Source organism: Anabrus simplex, chromosome 5, assembly GCF_040414725.1.
Source record: "Anabrus simplex isolate iqAnaSimp1 chromosome 5, ASM4041472v1, whole genome shotgun sequence".
Taxonomy (NCBI): domain Eukaryota; kingdom Metazoa; phylum Arthropoda; class Insecta; order Orthoptera; family Tettigoniidae; genus Anabrus; species Anabrus simplex.
In genome coordinates this window covers 178,007,838-178,030,026 of record NC_090269.1, presented here as the reverse complement: position 1 = coordinate 178,030,026, position 22,189 = coordinate 178,007,838, and the positions used below count along the sequence as shown (strand labels likewise).

The 22,189-nt window shown below is 39.8% G+C and overlaps 1 protein-coding gene across 7 annotated transcripts in view; it reads right to left on the bottom strand.

The window, feature by feature from the left end:
- The window catches only part of enc (encore), a 1,357,661-nt gene that overhangs the window by 248,016 nt on the left and 1,087,456 nt on the right, over positions 1-22,189 (bottom strand). For all 7 annotated transcript variants that reach the window (XM_067147181.2, XM_067147182.2, XM_067147187.2 and 4 more), the window contains one exon: positions 8,782-9,006. In XM_067147181.2, coding sequence (XP_067003282.2) covers positions 8,782-9,006 — 225 coding nt within the window. The remainder of the gene's footprint in view (positions 1-8,781; positions 9,007-22,189) is intronic.

Below are 22,189 nucleotides of genomic sequence, written 5' to 3'. Positions count from 1 at the left end.
AGCAGGTGCTGCATTAAAAGAAATCCTGTCACTCACATGTTTCTTAAACTCTACCAATCCAGCTCCATACCATGTCACCATACCAGTGGCCCTTTTGAGGGACAAAAATAATAATAATAATAAGTCTGTGGAATCTATCAAGTATGCAACCTTACCACATCCCAGGCAATTGACGGCTAAATAAAATACTTGGGTAGGATTCAAACCTTTGAACACCGTCCACTCCTAACAACTCCCACTGCCCTTCCAACTGAGCTACTGTGAGGCTTGACATGCAGCATACAGTTTCCAGCCTATACAATACCTGCTCCTGGTTTGTGTGTGCACCTTGTTGTAAGGTATGTGTTCTTTGTATGGTATGGAGGAAGGATGTACCAATGAAGTGTAAAGAGGTGATTAATATATATGAATATATGAATTTTATGCAGTAGAGACACTGACGCTGTCAGAAAGACAGAAGAATAAAATCCAGGCCAGTGAAATGAAATTTTTAAGAAGTCAGATAGGAAAGACAAGACAGGACAGAGTAAGAAATTAGGATGTCAGGAAGGAAACTGGAGGGGAAAACATTATCAAAAAGAATGGAGAGGGATAAACTTGTATCGTTTAGACACACTAAGAGGATGGAGAGGACCGGATGCCAAAGCCAAACAATTCCACATAGTTACATGATTAATAAGCCAATAAAAATGTAATTTTGGCTGTTTTTCATTTTTGTAGTACAGTGGAACCTCGATTATCCGTTCCCGCAAAATATGTTTTCCCGGATTATGCGTTCAAATTACGTGGTCCCGCAAGCATCGTAATTAAATCACGTTGTAAAAGTCCTGCATTATCCGTTCCTCGAAGAAACGATTTCCCGGATCAACTGTCCAGAAATTCCAGTCCCATCAACGCTAAATCCTCGATCAATCGTTTTTTAATAAACTGTGTCTCTCGAAAGGACGGCTACGGCATACTTATGGATCTTGGCGTTAACGCCCCGTGTTTGCGATAGTTAAAGCAAGTACTGTACTGGTACTGGAAAAGTGATCGGCGGTGAACTTGCATAAGGGACCATCTTAGCATCGCATTCGGGTGGTATTGTTTAGAGAATGTCGGAAAATCATAAAGCAGAGAGTGGCCACATCAATTGCAAGGAGACACGGCGCATTTCGACAGCTCTGTTTCAAGACGGAACGAGTTTCATCAAATGTTCGCACTTATAAAACATCCATATTATGTCCAGAGTTTATATGTTTACATTTTTTCGATTGTACTGCCGAACAGGTTTTCGGCACTTTGCTCAGGGCACTGTAGAGTAACCTGGCTTTCAGGCAGGAATCGAAACTGCTCCTTCTTAACACAAATTCAGTATTTTTTATATTATCGTACATGATTATGTTAGCGAGACCAGAACAAATGTTGCACCTTACATTAAAAAAAAAAAAAAAAAAAAAGCCATGGAAGGTCTTGGAATTGCCTATTACTGTTTAGGTCCTAATGTAAGACTGGGAATTTTACGTTTTCGTGTTAAAAATACCAAAAACCGCAGTCGTTTTATTTGCGCACGTTACATTTTAAATGGTTTGTATCATTTCCAACTCGTACTGACACGTGCAGCGAGCACGCTTTCCAGATGATCCCGAGGTCACGAATAACCGTAATTTCTAAAGTTTTGATGATATTTCTTTTATCTTTCCAATTTGACTGGATTTATGACGCGCAGAACCGAATATAATGTATTCGAGAACTTTTAAGAATCGATACTTTCATTCGAAACCGTGTTTTCGAGTTCAACCTTTAAAAGTCGATGTAGGCCTAATTTGCGCGGTACGTGATTTCCAGAAACTGACTACGAACTGTATACCGGAGACCAAATTACAATGAAAGATTAAGAAATGAAGGGATTACGCCATCATCTTGGGAACTTTTGTATCTAATGTGCTTTATTTTATTAGATGAGAGAATTAAAAAGCTACTTGTGGTCGATTGTTGTTTGGCTTGGCGTTATTAGATTTGAACATTAAAACAAGAATAATAGTTAACACCACCTTTCCAATACTTATCTTTCCTATATCTAGGAAATAAACATTACAACAGGCGTTGTAAGATGGGACATCTTTCGCTTAACAGTAGTAAGCATCATCAGCCGAAAATAAATCTTAGCCTAAAGTTAGGTCAGGGCCCTGAACCTAGTGTCTTTAACATATATGGCACCCTAAGAATCAACATTTATATTTATAAAAACTGCTGATTTTCTTGTCTCCGGGCCACTAGTATAACATCTAACTCAGTGTGTGAATATGTAGCAGGGGGTGGGAAGCGCCTTGTTCTTCAGATAAGTATTGGAAAGGTGGTGTTAACTATTATTCTTGTTTTAATGTTCATATCTGATGTCCAATACGGTCTACAATGAGATTTATTACTTGTTATTAGATTTTTCGAAGACTTTGGTTAGCCTAATCAAAGTTGCTGAACTGAAAGAAGTTTTCACGGGAAACTGACGAAGATTCCCCTGTAAAAGTGAATAGAAAGTGTACTGGGCGGTACACCTCCACGCCGCTTGTTCAAATATTGCGCCAACTGAATCTCCTCTACAGGAGAAAGCCTGAACCTTGAAAACCTGTATTAACTCAACAGTTTCTCCGAAGATGGCTCTGTGTGAATTTTGATGTGTTTTTGTTTGTCATTGATCAAGAAGTGTGGACGTTCTCTACCAGATGTCTCTACAAAAAAAAAAAAAAAAATTGATAACTCACTCTGGTGTAAAGGAATGTACCTTCTTAAGGAAATTTTGTATTCAAAAGTCGTTATCTTTACTAAATTTTGTTCTTTTATTTTTTGGGTTGGCAAGATTAATCCTTCCTTCCGCCAGGTTTGAACTTAGCCAATCCCGAATTTCTTTACTTAATTCTCAGCCAATCATGTATGTCTTGTTCGATATGGATATGTAGCTCTAAGCTATCCAATAAAGTTGAGGGGGTGAGTCTACTCATTCTTGAAAGGTCTCGAATTTTCCACGAGGGTATAAAAACTGCTGATTTTCTTGTCTCCGGGCCACTAGTATAACATCTAACTCAGTGTGTGAATATGTAGCAGGGGGTGGGAAGCACCTTGTTCTTCAGACAGCAGATCTTCAACAAGGTAATGGCCTTTTAACATCTTTATTTCTTGCTAGCTCAGCAGTTGAACTCTCGGGGAGGGTTCGAAACCTTTAATATGTAACCTACCACTTTAAGATGTAAATTCCTCTTCTGTCTGTGTGAAAACTCCAAATCTCTTTCACTGTAAAGCGGGGATAGAAAGTGCTTTACCCTCTCGAACTCCCCTTTATTTGGAAATTGAGGTGACTACGTTTTCATAACCGTTTCTTCTCTTCCTTAATGTATTAAAAGTTTTCTCGTACGGGTCACCTCCCTAGCTTGGGATTAGCCCCTGTGTATCAGCCTAGAGCCACTTAGGTTTTAAAAAGTGTATTTAGGAGTGCAAGTTCTTTCTGTATTTTGGGCCAGTAACTCATCCTGATGTTTTGTTTTCTTCATGCAAAGGCCCTGTAGGTTGGGTATTAGATACCCCTGTTTCACTGTATGTGTGCCTTGAGGGCAGTTAGGAGTGAAGCTTGTTGTGGCATTTGATAGGCTTGTAAAATTGAGAGCAGTTCAGCTCTTTATGGTGTTGTGATGAAAGGGCCAGAGAGGCTTGAGATGTACAGTGGGAGCAAGAGCTCCATGTAATTAAGGGTTTTCTGCCCGTTGGGTACGTGTGGTTGTGAGCTGAGGGCTCAGGAATTGTAACTTGGGGCACGAATCCCAGAACTGGTAAGAACCCGAAAATCGGGCTTTCCTTGTAAAGCTACTCTGGTACCTGATTTTGTTATTTCCCTAGTGGAAACTGGTTTAATTTTTTTGGACTTCTAGATTGTGTACCTGATTTAACTGGCTGTTATTTGTTGTACGCTCAAAATTCTATGTCACCGTTGTTAAGTATTGAAAATATAACCTTTGTTGAAATTTTAATTCATCTTTCGAACTCGTAGTTAGACCCATTCCAGCCTGCACCTTCTTTCACCTCTGCTGTTCCACAGATACCTCGGAACATAAAGTATTGAGATTTTGAACTTTCGTACCAGTAATTAATGGGGTTTCGCGGTCTAACATGCCTGCCTCTCATCCAGGGGGCCCGGGTTCGATTGCGACCAGGTCAGGCAGTTTTACCTGGATATAAGTCTGGTTCCAGATCCACTCAGCCTACGTCATTACCTTTAGTTGTGGAGCTATCTAATGGTGAGATGGCAACCCCGATCTACAGAGCCAGGAATATCAGCCGAGAGGATTCATCGCACTGACCATGCGCCCTCGTAATTTGCAGGCCTTCGTGCTGAGCAGCGGTCGCTTGGCAGGCAAAGTCCCAATGGGGCTGTAGTTTGGTTTGGTTTAGGAGTTTTTGTAAGATTATAATTATACATATTTCATTTTTGTGATGTTTAGCCAAATTGTTGATGGTTTTCATTCAATCCGGGATTTCCCGTTTTCCCGTGTTTAATTTGAATATTGAATTTGAATATTTTGCTTTGTCCCTAGAATTTTGTAAGTATACAATGTTAAACAAAAAAAAAAATGAAAAACCTACAACCTGTTTTCCAGTCATTGACCGGGTCCGGGATGGAGTGAATGAAGTAGATATAGGCTGTTAGTATGATGGGGTCGCCACTCCCAAAGTGATTTATTAATGACTGATAGATGCAATGAAATGAGAATGGAGAGTGTTGCTAGAATGAATTATGACAGGGAAAACCGGAGTACACGGAAAAAACCTGTCACGCCTCCGCTTTGTCCAGCACAAATCTCACATGGAGTGACCGGGATTTGAACCACGGTATCCAGCGGTGAGAGGCCGACGCGCTGCCGTCTGAGCCACGGAGGCTCCACAATGTTAAACAATCATGGGTAATTTGAATTTCCATTTGGTTAATCCAAACGTTTTACCTCAACAATACAGCACAGTATTGTATTTCACAACCCGTGTTTTCTCAACAATAGGCTAGACTGTGTTGGAATGGGCTGAGGGCGGGAAAGTTCTGTCTCCGTACCCTTCCGGACTGCCTGTGAGGCCAGTGTCCTTTCCTCCTACCCATCCTGCCCCTCCCAAACACTTCTTCACCCCTGTTTTGAACTGACCTACATCACAGAGTCAAGCAGTCGAGTATGCTTAGTGATTGCGGCGCCGTTACAAGGGACTGCACTGTTTCAGCTCTTCTTCTTGATCTTTTGTTAGGTGTGGATCATGTGATAATGTCCTTGTCAAAACCTAAAATGTAAAAATCATTAACTTTAGCCGAAAATGTAGCAATGATTAGGGAAGTGGAAAAGGGTCTAAAGAAGAAATCTGAAATTGATAGTTTGGAATCCCACTTAACATGCTATCGAGTTATTTGAAAAATAAAGACAAAATTTTGGGCAGTGGAACTGTCAGTGGGAAAGGCAGATGTAGACAACTGTATTTTGAAATGGTTCAAGCATGCACGAGACAGTAAAATTCCGATCAGTGGTACTTTGTTACAAGGAAATGCTGATCAATTTGCCTTTGAATGAGGGAAACATGATTTCAAAGCCAGAACAGCGTAGCTGGATGCTTTCAAGGAATGAAACTAAATTTCTCTTAAATCTGTTTGTGGTAAGAAGCGTGGCCGTTTGTCACTGTGAAGCCGAACAAGATAAAGCTGCAAGAGGTGATTGAGGACATGGAATCTAGAAAAATTTTCAATGTTGATGAGACGGGTTTTTTCCTTAAGTGCACTCCAGACAAAATCCTAGCATTCGAAGACAAAAAATACCATGGAGGAAAGCTTAGTAAAGAAAGAGTTATACTGTTGGTAGGAGCAAACATGGATAGGACGGAAAAACTGCCTTTGTTGGTGATTGGGAAATCCGCTGATCCTCGATGTTTCAAAAATATATAAACAAAACCAGTTGAGTATGCATCCACTGGAAGAGCTTGGATGACAAGCAACGTTTTTGAGAAGTGGTTCTTAAAATTAGATGAAAAATGTCGCAAAGAAAAGCAGAAGAACTGCACTGCTCAAAACAGCATTCGGCCTTTGGAAAACGTGAAGGTGATTTATTTAGTGCCTAATATGACATCTGTTGTTCAGCCCATGGACCAGGGTATAATAAAAAATCTGTAACACTTCTGTAGGCAATTGCTGGTTGAGAATATTCACACAGAGGACTCAATGCTCTTAAAATTAAACTTGACATTCTCCAAACCTCAAGAACGTGTAAGTAAGCATGGGATCAGGTGATAACCAAAACAATCACAAACTGTTTCAAAAAAGCTGGTTTCTTTATAAAAGATAATGTCAGTGTCGACGAGACTGTGGATGATGTTTGGGCGGAAATCGTGTCTGTTCCTATCTCCTATGAAGAATTTTTCAATGCTGATGAAGATGTCTCTGTGCATGGCAAGCTCACTGACGCGGACGTAATCATTGAGATAATCAGCAACTCCCACCAAGCTGGAGATGAGGACGTCGATGTTTCAGAGGACTAGGAACAACTGATCCCGAGTGTGGCTGAGGCAACCAATTATGTTCATCAACTCGTTATTTCTTTGAAAATCAGAACAATCTAAGAGATTCTATTTTTCAGTCATGAAATCATAATAGATTCATACATCATGGGCGAGAGAATTAAATCAAGAAAGCAAGCCATGATCTCGACTTTTTTAACAGAGCAAATGTGATTTCTAATGGCGTTAAGACTAACACGTATGGTATTTTCAGTACCTACCTGTCTTTTTTTTTTTTTATTGGTTTTATATTGCACTGACACAGATAGGTCTTGTGGTGATGATGGGATAGGAAAGGACTAGGAGTTGGAAGCGGATGTGGCCTTAATTAAGGTACAGCCCCAGCATTTGCCTGGTGTGAAAATGGGAAACCATGGAAAACTATCTTCAGGGCTGCCAACAGTGGGATTTGAACCCACTATCTCCCGGAAGCAAGTTCACAGCCACGGGCATCTAACCGCACGGCCAACTCCCCTGGTCTTCCTAATGTCTAAAAGACTGTATCTATAAACAGATATGGCAAAGTAGATTGTGAAATATGTATGTATATGCTAATAATGTCTAAGATGAAGTTTCTATTCTAAAATTTAAAGTTGGAGCATTTTTGTAACCCCCTTGTTTAATTCAAATTTGTGAATAACTCAAATTAAAGGTCCCTTGAGGTTTGAATTAAGTTCCACTGTATCTTTACATCTGAGAACGTTTTCAACCATGCAATGTTGTTGTAACCATGCAAAAAAAAAAATTTAACATTCATAAAAGCAGTTTCTAATATAATTTGGCATTAAAAAATATTGAAAAGTTATTTTTGGGTAAAATAAATATTACTTTTAATTTACAGATTAATGAAGTATTTTTAATACCAATAAATAACCACAGAAAATGATTTTTACAAAGCCATAAAACGATTTTTGCAAAACCATGTCATTTGGGTGGTTGGGCAAGGTGATCTACTTAAGTGTTCCAAACCATATTCTAGTACTAAGACAGCATTACACGCGGGGGCATTATTGACCACTTTACCTTTACATATCTTTAAGTCCACGATTTGAAATCAGCTTCCATCACAGAGGCAGATGTGCTCAGCTGAGACTCCAATGGTTCAGAACTTGCCTCACACGTTCAGCCACATAACATCTGAGATGCTCCCGATAAGCCTTTTCATACCCGACATTGGAGAGTTTGGACTTCTGGAATTCTGACAAGCTGCTCTAATTCTCTCAAATGAGTTTTCTACAATTCTGAAACTATTCATTGTCCATATGTGGCAACGTTTCATGAAAAAATATTTTGCTCTGCTTTGCACCACAGTTTTCTGAAATGTTCACTATTTGAGTTATTTGCCATCCTTAATCAAAATAATTATGCACGCTTTTTAAGTCGCACAGTACGCTAAGAGAGATACATTAACATACTATGGCGCACCGGCTAGCCCGACGAGTCAGGAGTCAGTTTGGCCATCAATTCACAGCATTAAACTTTATGATTTGTGTATGCTTTCTTCAATGTTATGCAAAAATTAAAAAATCACCCAAAATATAACAGCTTTGTCAAAAAATCATTACTTTGCATTAGAATGTAAATTTAATATGAGATACATATGTAAGCAGCAGTATTTCGTGAGCGTGTTATGATTAAGTTTTGACCTAGGAAGGCTTGAAACAGATACATGCTTTACGTACAGTGCAATATAACCAAGCCCTGCGAACCAGTTATTTGTGAAAATTAGATATCCTTACATATAATACCTTCTTCCATCTTCTTGGTCCACTCTTCATTCACCTTCTCCTCTCTTATGCCACCAATCTTTTTGTTTCTCTCTTTCTTGACTGATTCTACTTTCTGCTACCAATGTCCTATTTGGGAACAATGTACCCGAATCATTCTTCTTCCGAACCATATCCTTCGTTGTATGGTTCCATAGTAATACCAAATATTATGCCCAATTTCCATTGAAGTTGTATTAGTATAAAGCAGTATTATACACAGGACTTCATATTCTCTGGATAATGTACATTTGACTTTCTATTCATCGGATTACTTATCATAGACAATATGCTGACATTTTGCCCTCTGGGTGCTTTGTCATGAAGCATTTAGTACTAAAGATCTTTTGAATGGATTGTTGACCTCTACGATGAAATTGTAAGGATGGTATTCAGACAATTAATTTATATATAAACAGAAATTCCGTAAATTAAAAAAATGGAAAAAAAAAGTTAGTCGACTCACCTGCACATTGGTGCGAAAGAGACCAGGCAGATTTGGGAGTAGAGTAGGGGGAATGTATTGAGCTGGCCCTGGTGTCGATGGTGCTCCTGGTGGCTGCTGACTAAAGGGACTTCCAGGAGTGGCACCATTTGAATTACCACTACCTGGTCCAGTTCCATTGTACACTGGGCCATAGCTTGCACCATTTAAATACATAAATGGATGGGCAGCAACATTGCAAAGAGTCTGTAATAGAAACAGTTTTCAGGTATTCAGCTTTATAATAAAAAGAAAATCATTCAAAGATCAAAATGATCAAATTAAAAAATAAATAAAACTAGTGTTTTTAAAATTCAACAAAACAATAATATACTGGAATACACCTTTAAATTTCCCTAGTACAGCAGCAATCGACTTCTATACACATGAAAAGGTCAATCAATATATTTTAATTTGTCCAGGTTACATGATACTCACTGAATTAAAATATATTATTTCAAATTATCTTTGCAAATAAAACATAATATTAGTCCAGATAACTCTTGGTTTATAAAGTGTGAAACAAGACAAACTGCACAGAAACCTTACTTTTAACAAAGACTTTGCTCTATTTCCTCAGAAGTCAACCTCGACCGACCGACCGAACCATCAATCAATCAATCAATCAATCAATCAATCAATCAATCAATCAATCAATCAATCAATCAATCAATCAATCAATCAATCAATCAATCAATCACGTGAAAACATCACTGCTTCCTTCCAACTGCTACGCCTTTTCTATCCCATCGTTGCCATGTGCGACATAAAGCCGCTATCAAGTTTCCTTATGAATCCAGGCCTTTTACTTCTAGATTTTTATGGGTTGCTTCCACCATTTTATTTACTTCAATTACTGGGGTCAAGGTAAGTTAAACTTAATTCTGTTCTGGTGCTGCTCTTATTTGTGCCGTGTATTGCTTTTGGGTCACTTATATTTTTCTGGGTATTCCTTGTGCAAGTACAATTAAAAAAAAGAGGAACATTTCACAACTATCTCAACAGAACATTATGCACATTTATTGCCATTGATGCTTCCATGGCCTGTACTTATAGACATGATATAGGCTTTTGGGCTTATGCAGTGTCAAGAAAATAAGGTGAAATTCTTTATGTTTTGCAATGAACATTGCTCTGCATCTTCAGAAGAAAATCTCAACTGTCCACGAGAAAGGCTTCTCAAACAATGAGGTTTATTTTTTGTTTTTTCTTAACAAGTTTTTTACGTTGCATCGACACAGATAGGTCTTACGGCAATGATGGGACAGCAAAGGGCTGGTGTGAAAATGGGAATGTGTGAAAATTCAATCCTCATTGTTTGAGAAGCCTTTCTTGTGGACAGTCAAGAGTTTCTTCTGAAGATGCAAAGTTCTCTGTAAAACGTAAAGAATTTCACCTTATTTTCTTGACACGGCATGAGCCCGGAAGCCTATATCATGTCTAATATGCACATTTTCTATTCTAGAAAGTTCTTTTAGTCTTTTCTTAAACACACGGCTAATTTATAAAACTGTACCGGGTGGTACACCTCCACGCCGCTAGTTCAAATATTGCGCCAGTTGAAACTCCTCTACAGGAGAAAGCCTGAACTTTAACAAACTGTATTAACTCAACGGTTTCTCGGAAGATGTCACTACTGTAAATTTGGTAATTTTGAAGTGTTCTGAACTGTGTCTATTTCGATTTGTGTTTGTTTGCTCCGTATCAAGAAGTTGGGACATTCTCTAACAGATGTCTCTACCAAAACTATCATAATGCACTCTGGTGTAAAGGAATGTACTCTCCTGAAGAAATTTTGTATTCCTAAGTTTTGTTTTTACTAAATTTTGTTCTGTGGTTTGTGGGTTGGCAATATAAATCCTTTCTTTCCACCTGTTTTGAATGTAGCCAATCAAGAATTTCTGTAATTTATTTTCCACCAATAAGATGTTTCTTCCTCGTCTTGTGTATTAGTTTTTGCTGTTATGCAATAAAAGTTTGTGGGAGGGTTGTTATCATTCATGAAAGGTCTCAAACCTTCCACGAGGGTATAAAAACTGCTGATTTTCTTGTCTCGGGGCCACTTCAGTAACATCTCTCTTAGTGTGTGAATGTGTAGCAGGGGGCGGGAAGCGCCTCTTTCTTCAAGCAGAAGTTCTTCAACAAGGTAATGGCCTGTTAACATCTTTATTTCTTGCTAGCTCAGCAGTTTAACTCTCGGAGAAGGTTCAAAACCTTTAAAATGTAATCCATCTTCCTTAAAATGTAATTCCCTTTTTCTATCTATGTAAAAACTACTATTTCTTGAACTGTAAAGCGGGGATAGAGTGTGCTTCACCCTCTCGAACTCCCCTTCATTTTGAGAAGGAGGTGACTACGTTTTCATAACCGTTCTTCTCTTCTTTAATGTAGTAAGTTTTCTCATACGTGTCACCTCCCTAGCTTGGGGATTAGCCCCTGTATTATTGGCCTAGCGCCACATAGGTTTTAGACAAAAACTTTGTGTAGGAGTGCAAGTTATCGCCTCCATTCAATTTTGTATTTTGGGCCATTTACTTAACCCGTTTTGTTTTCCTTCCTGCGAAGGCCAAGTAGATTGGGTATTAGATACCCCTGCTTCACTGTATGTGTGTCTTGAGGGCAATTAGTTTAAAGTCAGTTTATGGCCTCTTAAATAGGCTTGAAGACGAGCGCATCTGCTCTTTCTTGTGTGTGAAACGTGCCACTAGGAGGCTTAACATGGTAATTGGGAGAAAGTGCTCCTTGGCTTGATTGGGGTTTTCTGCCCCTTTGTGTGAACTGGGTACGTTGGTAAAGTTGGGCTCATAGCTCAAGGATTGTAATTGTGGGGCTCGAAGCCCAAAACTTGTAACGAATTGTAATCTGTAATTTTTTTTAATTTGTTGAACTGCTACTTGGTACCTGTTATACTTTGTTATTTGTTGATTTTGGAAAAGAAAATATAACCTTTGTTAAAGTTTTAAATTAACTTTAATTTGGTAGTTGAGACCTATTCCAGCCCGCACCTTCTTTCACCTCTTCTGTTCCACAGATACCTCGGAACAAGTGGTAGAAGAGCGTGGTTGAATGGGTCTCAATTTAGCCCCTTTTGATGGCTAAATATTGTTTTCGATTCGATCTCTAACAATTTTCTCAGTTGCTGGAATTTTGTTTATTTTTCTAATAAATTTTCAGTCATCGTGTCCGGCCCTCGCGATGTCCTCCATCCCGGCTATTTGCGCAAGGAGGAATTGATCTATGAATTAACGATTAGGAATGTTCAATCTGGGGGCACAGTTGCGATAGACACCAATAAGCTAAAAGATTCCCTTGATTTGCCTATTACCATCCCGACTTTGGGAGAAAAAGAGATTGATGACGCTCTCTCCACGATCACTGATAATGCTACTGAGCTAGCATCGGTAGTTAGTTTTTTGAAGGGGGTGATCCATCACCTAATCAACTTAAACGTGTACAAGCTAGATTGTACCATTTTTCCAATAGGGTTAGTGATCTGTTGTCTCTTAAACTGAATGATACTCAAGGGAAGGAGGCTAGTGCCTTCCTCGAAAACCTTTACGATTTATCCAGTAAGGTTAGCCTATTGTTAACTGGGGCAGTACCTCCCAAAACTGATCAACCCTCTATGGTAAACGTAGTTAGCGAGGAAGAGTCTTCTAAAGGAGAAGCAAATAGGAAAGCTTTTGGAGCTCAACAAACCTCTGCCCCATTAGGCAACGAATCTGAGCATCGTACCTCTCTGAATAATGCACCTTCGCCACTTTAGGCCTCTACCTTCTATGTCACCTGGCTTCAGCAGTTTGTCCCATCCGTTAGCAATGCTGCTCAAGGGTATTTCTAAGTTTTCTGTTAATTCCACCAGTGATGTTATTGCCTTTCTAAGATTTTTCGTTGAGTTTCAGGATCATGCTCTTGTGTTTTCTCTTTCTCCATGTCAAATTCTGCGGATTATTTATCCCTATTCCATTGGTGTTCTCTCAGACAAGATAGTTAGGGCAATTGCTGAACAATCATCCATAGAAGACTTCCATGCCCATCTGTTAGCAAATTTTATTCCGGCCCGAGCTATGTTTTCACTAATTCAAAAGTACTACTACCGAGTACAGCGTCTGGATAAGAACCTTGCCGACATCATCCAAGATATTACGTTCTACACTAGGGTATTTGCTCTACATTTCCCTGAAGATCAAATTGTACAGGCTATTGTGGAAGGTATTTCTCCATCATACCGATCATACTTGTGTTTTGCGTCGCGTCCGCAAACTTTTGCCGAGTTAGAGGCTATGGCTGTCTCAGCCGAAGGAGTTAGATATGCCGACACACTAAGGGTGGCGAGGGAGCCCCCTCCTTCTTTTAGTAATCCTCGGCCTCCACCTCACCGACCAGTCACTGCCCATAAATGTTACGCTTGCGGGTCGCCTGACCATCTTCGGAACAAGTGCCCCTTGATTAAACCCAATGGGACCAGGAATGGAGCAGGGTCATCCTAAGGCTGTTTTAAATGTTTTCCCATATTGCCAAGAACTGCCCTAATGCTAACAGCACCCCCTCCTGCTCAACTTCGGTTGCAACTTCCCCCAACAACTATAAGTGACTAGTGGCTTTGGCTGAGTTGACTAACTCTTCTTTGCGAGGCTCAGCCCCAAGTAAATCTGCCGAAAGCTCAGGGAAATTTTGTTCCTCTAATTCGTCTTTTGAAGGTCCCAAAGAATGTCTTAGGATCGAGGCGGATACCCCCGCACCTGTTCCATTTCTCAAAATTGAATTGAATAAGGAGCCCGTAACTGCTCTTATAGTTTCAGGCAGTGTTTGTTCTATTATTTCGGCTGAATGGTATTCCAAATTAAAATCTATTTGTAAACTTCCTGATTTTTGTTCGACTTCGGTTCAATATGTTTCGGCAAATTCCTCTCCATTAGAAATTTTAGGTATTCTGTATGCCAAAATTCGTATATCTAAATTTACTTGGAAATTTAAACTGTTTGTGGCCAAGCACTTGACTTGCCCCATTATATTGGGAGCTGATTTCATGTCTCACACCGGTCTAGTGCTCGACCTTCAGAGCAAGTCGTGCACTTTCAAATTTGATAGTAATTCCAAAATCCCTTTGTTAAAATGTAGTTCTGTATCATGTTCATCTATTTCGCCTACCCAGGATGAGATGTTGTTAGATCTTAGACATCTACCTGAGGAGCAGGCTGAGAGTATTCGTAAGTTGTGTCAGTCGTTTCCAGAGGTTTTCTCGGATACTCTTGGTGTTACTGACCTTATTGAATATAACATTGAGGCCACGGATTCGATCCCGGTTTGATTCAGGCCTTATAGGCTATCTCCGCCTAAAATGAAGGCCCTGAAGGAGATCATTGATCAGATGCTAAAAGATGGTATTATTCGCCCCTCTAAGTCGGCGTATTCTTCGCCTATTTTCCTAGTCCCGAAACCCCAAGGTGGCTTCAGGCTTGTGATTGATTAGGGCTCTCAATCGGAAGGTGGTGTTACAATCTGTGCCCCTTCCAGAACGTCACTCTTGTTTTTCATGGTTTCGAAAGGCTAAATTCTCCACCATCTTAGACCTTAATCAGGCTTATAATCAGATACCGTTAGCAGAGGAATCTAAACACCTGACAGCGTTTGCCACGGATTGGAACTTGTATGAGTACAACCGCGTGCTTACGAGACTGCTAGATAGGGTCTTCACGGACATCAAATTTGAATACTTGTATCATTATCTTGATGATGTAGTCGTGTTTTCTGAGACCTTTGAAGAACATCTTGATCATCTGAAAGAGGTCCTAAGTCGCCTTCGTAAGGCAGGGTTAACGGTGAAGTTGTCCAAGGTTGCATTCGCTAAGCCCTCTATGTCATTTCTAGGGCATATTGTGTCATCGTCAATCATTCTAGAACACAGGCCATTCGTGATTTCAAACCTCCCAAGGACATCAAAGGTATTGCCAGGTTCATTGGTATGGTGAATTTCTTCAGGAAATTTATTCCAAATTACGCCAATAGAGCGGCGCCCTTGAACTTACTTTGTAGGAAAGGCGTCAAATTTGAGTGGGGACCTTCGCAACAAGCCGCTTTTGAAGATCTCAGATTAGCTCTGTGTAATGCCCCTGTTCTTGACATGCCTCATTTCTCTAAGAAATTCATCGTCCAAACTGACCGCGTCGTTGGCGGCGGTAGCTGCAGTCCTTCTTCAAGAGACTGAACTAGGGAGGAGACCCATTGCCTACGCCTCTAGGACATTATCGGCTCAAGAATCCAAGTATTCCATCTACGAACTTAAAGGTTTAGCAGTTTTGTTTGCTCTAGAAAAGTTCCGCTTCTATCTGGAACATGTCAAGTTCGACTTGGAGACAGATAACCAAGCCTTAAGTTGGGTCCTAGGTAGGCCGCGTCGTACTGGTTGCATAGCCCGCTTGGCCATAAGAATTTCGGCCCTCCAATTTGATGTTAGGCTTATAAGAGGTACTGAAAATGTTGTGGCAGACAGACTAAGCCGTATGTTTTCTAATGAGGTAGAGACCCCTGAACAGGTTGATAGTTCTTCACCTCCCAAGTAGATAGTACCTGAGGTTAATGCCATTCTAACAGATGCTCCCATGCTCTTTAGGGATATTGAAAAATATCAACGTGAAGATCCGACGCTGGCTCCGATAATGGAAACCCTTTCTTCTGGGGAACACGTCGTCCCTTATGTACTGAGGAATGGTGTTTTATGTTGCCCTTCGAGGCATGACAAGACGACGAAAGTTGTAGTTCCAGCTGTTCTTGTACCTATGATCTTCAAGTACTACCATGAGACCCCACTAGGGGGGCATTTAGGCATCCTCAAAATCCATGAAAAGATCCGTGAAATGTTCATCTGGAAGGGTATGGACGGAGAAATCCATGAATTAGTAAAATCTTGTAAATCTTGTTGGCTTAGTAAACCCACCATGTCCACTAAGCAAGGGCTTTTGTCTTCTCATCAAGCGTCGCGCCCCATGGAACGTCTTTACATCGGCTACGTGGGACCCAATGTATAATATAACTATTTATAATAGTTTATTAACAATACGTAGGACCCTTCCCCCAGTCAAAGGGGAATGCCAACAAGTTCATCCTTGTGTGTGTAGATGGCTTTACAAGATTTTCTTGGTTATTTCCGACTAAGCTGGCTACCGCTCAATCCACTATTTCTTGTTTAAATTCTATTTTTGCTTCTTTTGGTCCGTGTCAATATATTGTGTCTGATAATGCTGAACCTTTCACATCCAATCTCTTTCGTAAATTCTGTTTTGATTTGTCCATCTCTCACATGACTACTTCCGCTTCTTATCTTCAACCATCTTTGGCTGAACGGGTCAATCGTAATCTCCGATCGGCGCTAATTGCCTATCATCACGATGATCCTTCTAGGTGGGACACATCCTTTCATTGGTTAGCCTTCGCTTTGAATTCGGCGGTTCATGAATCTCGTAAGTTTACTCCAGCTTCTTTGATGTTCAAGTTCGTACCCAACACGCTGCTCGCTAACCTTTGGTCTCTTAGTGATATTCTACCAGAGGCAATAGATCCAGATAATATTAGAGATCTTTGGAAGAAGGCCAAGGCCAATCTGAAAATTTCTCATGAAAAGGTTAGGGAAAGATATGATCGTGGACGGAGGCCCACCAACTTAAAGGTAGGAGACCAAGTAATGGTCAAGAATTTTGTTCCCGCGGGCAAACTTGCCCCCAGATTTCATGGGCCGTGTACCGTCTTGGATTTTTTTATGCCGGCGACATTGTTACTAAGCAATCCAGCTACCGAGAGGATATTTAGGGTTCACCTGTCGCAGGTGAAACCTGTGTAATTTCCGTGCTAACTTTGTCTTTATAATTTTGTATGAATCCTGAAGGTTATATTTTTAGTTTCATTTTAAGGCCTTCTGCCCCTTATATTTTTACATTTGGTTGAATCTGCTTTGTATAAATGTTGTAAAACCATCTCCAAGGGTACTCTGCTGTCCTCTCCATTCGGCCATTACCACGCTCCCGTCTCCTGCTAAAACACACCTGGGGCAAAATTATATAAAAGTTTCCTCGCCGCTGGCCCCTCAGCCTCAATTCCTAGACAGTACCCTAAAAACATTATATTTCAAACAAAATTCTGCCGCTGAGATCTTACTGTTTCAGTGCCCCCGCAGCCGTGCGGCGCCGTACCGCCACTAAGGTGGGGTACGGGCCCACTCCACTCCAGTGAGGACAGAGGACAACCTGCGTACGGCGCGCCGGAGCCCTCCTTCCGGCCAAGGTTGATGTGCGGCGCACCTCCTGCAAGCTACTTGTGGACTGTAAACAAACTTCGCATCTGCGGCGTGCAACACGACTACCCCTCTCATAATACGGGAGAGCGGTATCTCAGGGTACTTGAGGGGTCCGAGCGGCCTCCTCCGGACATAGGCAGCGGCGGAAGGACTTGCCATCAAAAGTAATCGGCAACTAATGTACTCCTTCTGCTACATGGACTCTCTATTCGGCAATTAAATACTCCTTCAAATCAACATTTGGTGGACTTAGAAAAGTTTTTTTTTTTTTATGAATTAAAAGTTTTTTTCTTCTGATTTCAACTACTACAACATAGAGACCTTTTATCAAAATCTACTACAAATGGTTTAAAACTGCACTTAATCTAGTCGCACCCTCCTATATCAAACAACTTCTGAGACCTCCGACTACTGAAAAGTTATATTTTTCTCTTCTAAATTCTTCAACTCCTCAGCAAAAACTTGGACTTTTTTTTTTAAAAACAAAAATTTTTTGTTTTCTTCTGTGTCACCCCTTGGAAGGACTATTGGGGGGGAGGTCTGTACTGGGCGGTACACCTCCACGCCGCTAGTTCAAATATTGCGCCAGTTGAAACTCCTCTACAGGAGAAAGCCTGAACTTTAACAAACTGTATTAACTCAACGGTTTCTCGGAAGATGTCACTACTGTAAATTTGGTAATTTTGAAATGTTCTGAACTGTGTCTATTTCGATTTGTGTTTGTTTGCTCCGTATCAAGAAGATGGGACATTCTCTAACAGATGTCTCCACCAAAACTATCATAACGCACTCTGGTGTAAAGGAATGTACTCTCCTGAAGAAATTTTGTATTCCTAAGTTTTGTTTTTACTAAATTTTGTTCTGTGGTTTGTGGGTTGGCAATATAAATCCTTTCTTTCCACCTGTTTTGAATGTAGCCAATCAAGAATTTCTGTAATTAATTTTCCACCAATAAGATGTTTCTTCCTCGTCTTGTGTATTAGTTTTTGCTGTTATCCAATAAAAGTTTGTGGGAGGGTTGTTATCATTCATGAAAGGTCTCGAACCTTCTACGAGGGTATAAAAACTGCTGATTTTCTTGTCTCAGGGCCACTTCAGTAACATCTCTCTTAGTGTGTGAATGTGTAGCAGGGGGCGGGAAGCGCCTCTTTCTTCAAGCAGAAGTTCTTCAACAAGGTAATGGCCTGTTAACATCTTTATTTCTTGCTAGCTCAGCAGTTTAACTCTCGGAGAAGGTTCGAAACCTTTAAAATGTAATCCATCTTCCTTAAAATGTAATTCCCTTTTTCTATCTATGCAAAAACTACTATTTCTTGAACTGTAAAGCGGGGATAGAGAGTGCTTCACCCTCTCGAACTCCCCTTCATTTTGAAAAGGAGGTGACTACGTTTACATAACCGTTCTTCTCTTCTTTAATGTAGTAAGATTTCTCATACGTGTCACCTCCCTAGCTTGGGGATTAGCCCCTGTATGATCGGCCTAGCGCCACATAGGTTTTAGACAAAAACTTTGTGTAGGAGTGCAAGTTATCGCCTCCATTCACTTTTGTATTTTGGGCCATTTACTTAACCCGTTTTGTTTTCCTTCCTGCGAAGGCCCAGTAGATTGGGTATTAAATACCCCTGTTTCACTGAATGTGTGCCTTGAGGGCAGTTAGTGTAAAGTCAGTTTATGGCCTCTTAAATAGGCTTGAAGACTTTGAGTGCGCATCTGCTCTTTCTTGTGTGTGAAACGTGCCTCTAGGAGGCTTAACATGGTAATTGGGAGAAAGTGCTCCTTGGCTTGATTGGGGTTTTCTGCCCCTTTGTGTGAACTGGGTACACTGGTAAAGTTGGGCTCATAGCTCAAGGATTGTAATTGTGGGGCTCGAAGCCCAAAACTTGTAACGAATAGTAATCTGTAATTTTTTTTAATTTGTTGTTCTGCTACTTGGTACCTGTTATACTTAGTTATTTGTTGATTTTGAAAAGAAAATATAACCTTTGTTAAAGTTTTAAATTAACTTTAATTTGGTAGTTGAGACCTATTCCAGCCCGCACCTTCTTTCACCTCTGCAGTTCCACAGATACCTCGGAACAATAACAATTTATCTACAGCAACATTCAAATAAATATATGTACTGAAAGGTATGAACTTTGAAAGGAACACATAACAGGATAAACACAATGATATGTCAGTGTGGAAACCGGGAGAAATAGAAAGAAAACACCAAAGGCAAGGACAATCTCGAGGTCTTCATACATAGCCATCTTCAATGAGATTGGCTCTCCCTTCATCAATCCCAGTTCTTACATATCTAATTTCTCTCAGCACCTGATGAGTTATGTCGGATCTTCATTTATGGCAACAAGTCATTCTTATTTGTGAAGTAAAAAATCTGTGCACTTATTGGTTTTCATGTCCATAAGGCTGAAGAAGATATTAAGAGACCCATGGTTATTTATTCTTGAAGGTGAAAACAATGATTTCAGGCAATTCACAACACCCACACCTCCATTTGTCAGGTGATAAAACATAAATGCCTCAGGTTCAGTAACCTGAGTCAGGATGAATGGCATCATAATAATGCATGATAGGTTGTGACGGTATTTAACGTACCTAACCTCCCAAGTAAACCCTTTGGACTGGGTCCTGTACTCCTAGAAATTTGTGTCAATGAACCTTGTGAAGGAACATTATTGTTTCATATTTAATGTGAAATTTCTCGCCGTTCTTGTTTATCTCGATTACCGTATCTTGTCGCGCTGTGAAGTGCGACGCTCTGGCAACTAAGCTTTAAACTTCCGTGTCTGCATGATGGGTTCTGCGCTTGTGCACGCGGCAACAAAGCAAGCCCGCTGTGAGGCACGAGGACGCCGTGAGATCGAATTGAATCGCCATGGAAAGAAAACGTGTGTGTTGGATCGGAGGTATGGTTTGGGGCAGTAGCTTCATAATGGATAAAACCAGGCCCTTGTGGGCATTTGGTGCCCTATAAACCTTGTAGCTGGCCTCGATTAGTTTCAAATTGGTGCACGAGCAGTTACACTGCATTTTATAGTCGACTTGAAGCCTGGTTGAGTAAGGTAACTGAATGTAGCTCGCTGCGTCTCTTCCCTGTTCATAGATCGACAACTGTAAGTTACTATTTTTAAAAATCTAAGAACTGAAAACTTTCAAGGAGAATCTCGGTCAGAAGTGGCAAAAGTGATCTCTACCAGGAATAATAATAATAATAATCATAATCTCCGATCGGTGTAATGACTGCATGTTCGCTACGTTGCCATGTGTTCACAAAGAAGCTTCATCTTAGTGTTTTAGTAGGAAAGTACAGTGCGGACTAAAATCAAAATTTATTTTAACTATGATTTCATCTGAAAAATTTTTCTGGAAATTTATGTAAATGAAGAGCTACCGCAAGGTTCTGTTTGAAATTGAGTTAACCTTCCTAAATTTTCTTCTTTGGGGTTTGGTTTTTGGGTTTATTATTGATTCATATTTTGCGTTTTCTGGCTCTTATTAATTTATTTCTTTCCTTTGGGGTTTTTCTGTGTCCGTTTTTGTACTTGCGGACACGCTTTGTTGTTTTTGTTGCCCTTGGCAACGGGGTTTTGTTGATGGTATTGTTGGGTTAACTTGGATTTTAATCGGGGTGTGGTGTCTTTGTGGTACATTCCTTAATGTGGATGCGATTGATTTTCGTGTGTTCTAAGTGTAAAGTCTACTTATATTTATTTTGCCACTTATTTTTCCCGGTTCTGTAAATTTTGAAATGTGGTTTCGCATGTTTTGGTGGTATTATATAGTGTAAAGTCTACTTATATTTATTTTGCCAGTTATTTTTCCCGGTTCTGTAAATTTTGAGATGTGGTTTCGCATGTTTTGGTGGTATTATATACTATCCCTTGTGAAGGCTCACCTTCCAGTAAGAGTTATCTTGTGGTGAATTTTACTACAACCTAGGCCTAACTTTTCTAGATTTTAAGTTTAATAATTTTAGAGTAGGCGACCGGTTGAGTAGGTAAGCTTTAATTCTTGTTTCATTAGTTTTCTTATCGAGGTCAGCATTCTATTTTCTTTTAAAACTTATTTATTGAATTTGTATTTTGTTGTCCTTTTAAATTAATATGATTCTAAAATATTAATTTTATAAACTAAGTTTATTGGTTTTTCATTTGTTGATTTTGAGCATTCCACTAATGGAAGACTTTTCATTGTCTATTAGAGTTATCCAGAGAGTTTAAATAATATTTCAAGACATTTAATGTCAATTTAAATTCCTTCTTCTCCTTTAATTGTGCAATATATTTATTTTCTTAAAATAAGGTTAATTAAATTTATTTTATTACTAATGGTAGATTTTCATTTCACTAAATCACTGAAGCACTGTCACTGTTTCTTATTTTATTTCTGACTGCGGCCTCTATCTGCTTCCCTCCTACTGTCAAGGTAAGTGATCTTTTCCTCTTGTTTGGTGATTCTTGTGTGTTGTTGTTTGTTTGACCTTTCTGCCCGTTCTATGGTGTTCGTTTTATCTCCCCTTTTGGGGGCGGACATGCTACTAACCTTCACTCCTGGGGTCTCTCTCTCTCTCAGGGATGTGAGGTTATAAAGCCATCATCCGTTGGTTGTTTCCAGACCTTGTGGATGGTTTGAAGGTACATCGATCAATGACCTGCATTTAGGCCACAGCCCAGGTGGAAGATTCCCTATCAATTGTTTCCCTAACTTTTCCTTAAATGTTTCCAATGAGTTTGGAAATTTATTGAACATTTCCCTCGATAAACTATTCCAATTCCTTTTCCTTGCCCTAACATTAATATTTGCCACAATTCATTCTCTATTTGGAATATACGCTATCTTACACATAACCTAACCCTTGGTTATTTTTTAAAACAAGTTTTAAGTCGCACCGACACAGATAGGTCTTACATAAAATCAGCTTCATGGTCCGTATCGCACTTCAATAGATTCACAATTAAGTATTTATTTATTTTCCACCTAGTCGATACAATGATTGCTTAAGGCAATTTTTAATGGTCAAAAGTGGTACATGTTTCGTATATTATCAACATCTTCAGCCACATAACACTGTTTAGATGAAAAATATATAAAATTGAC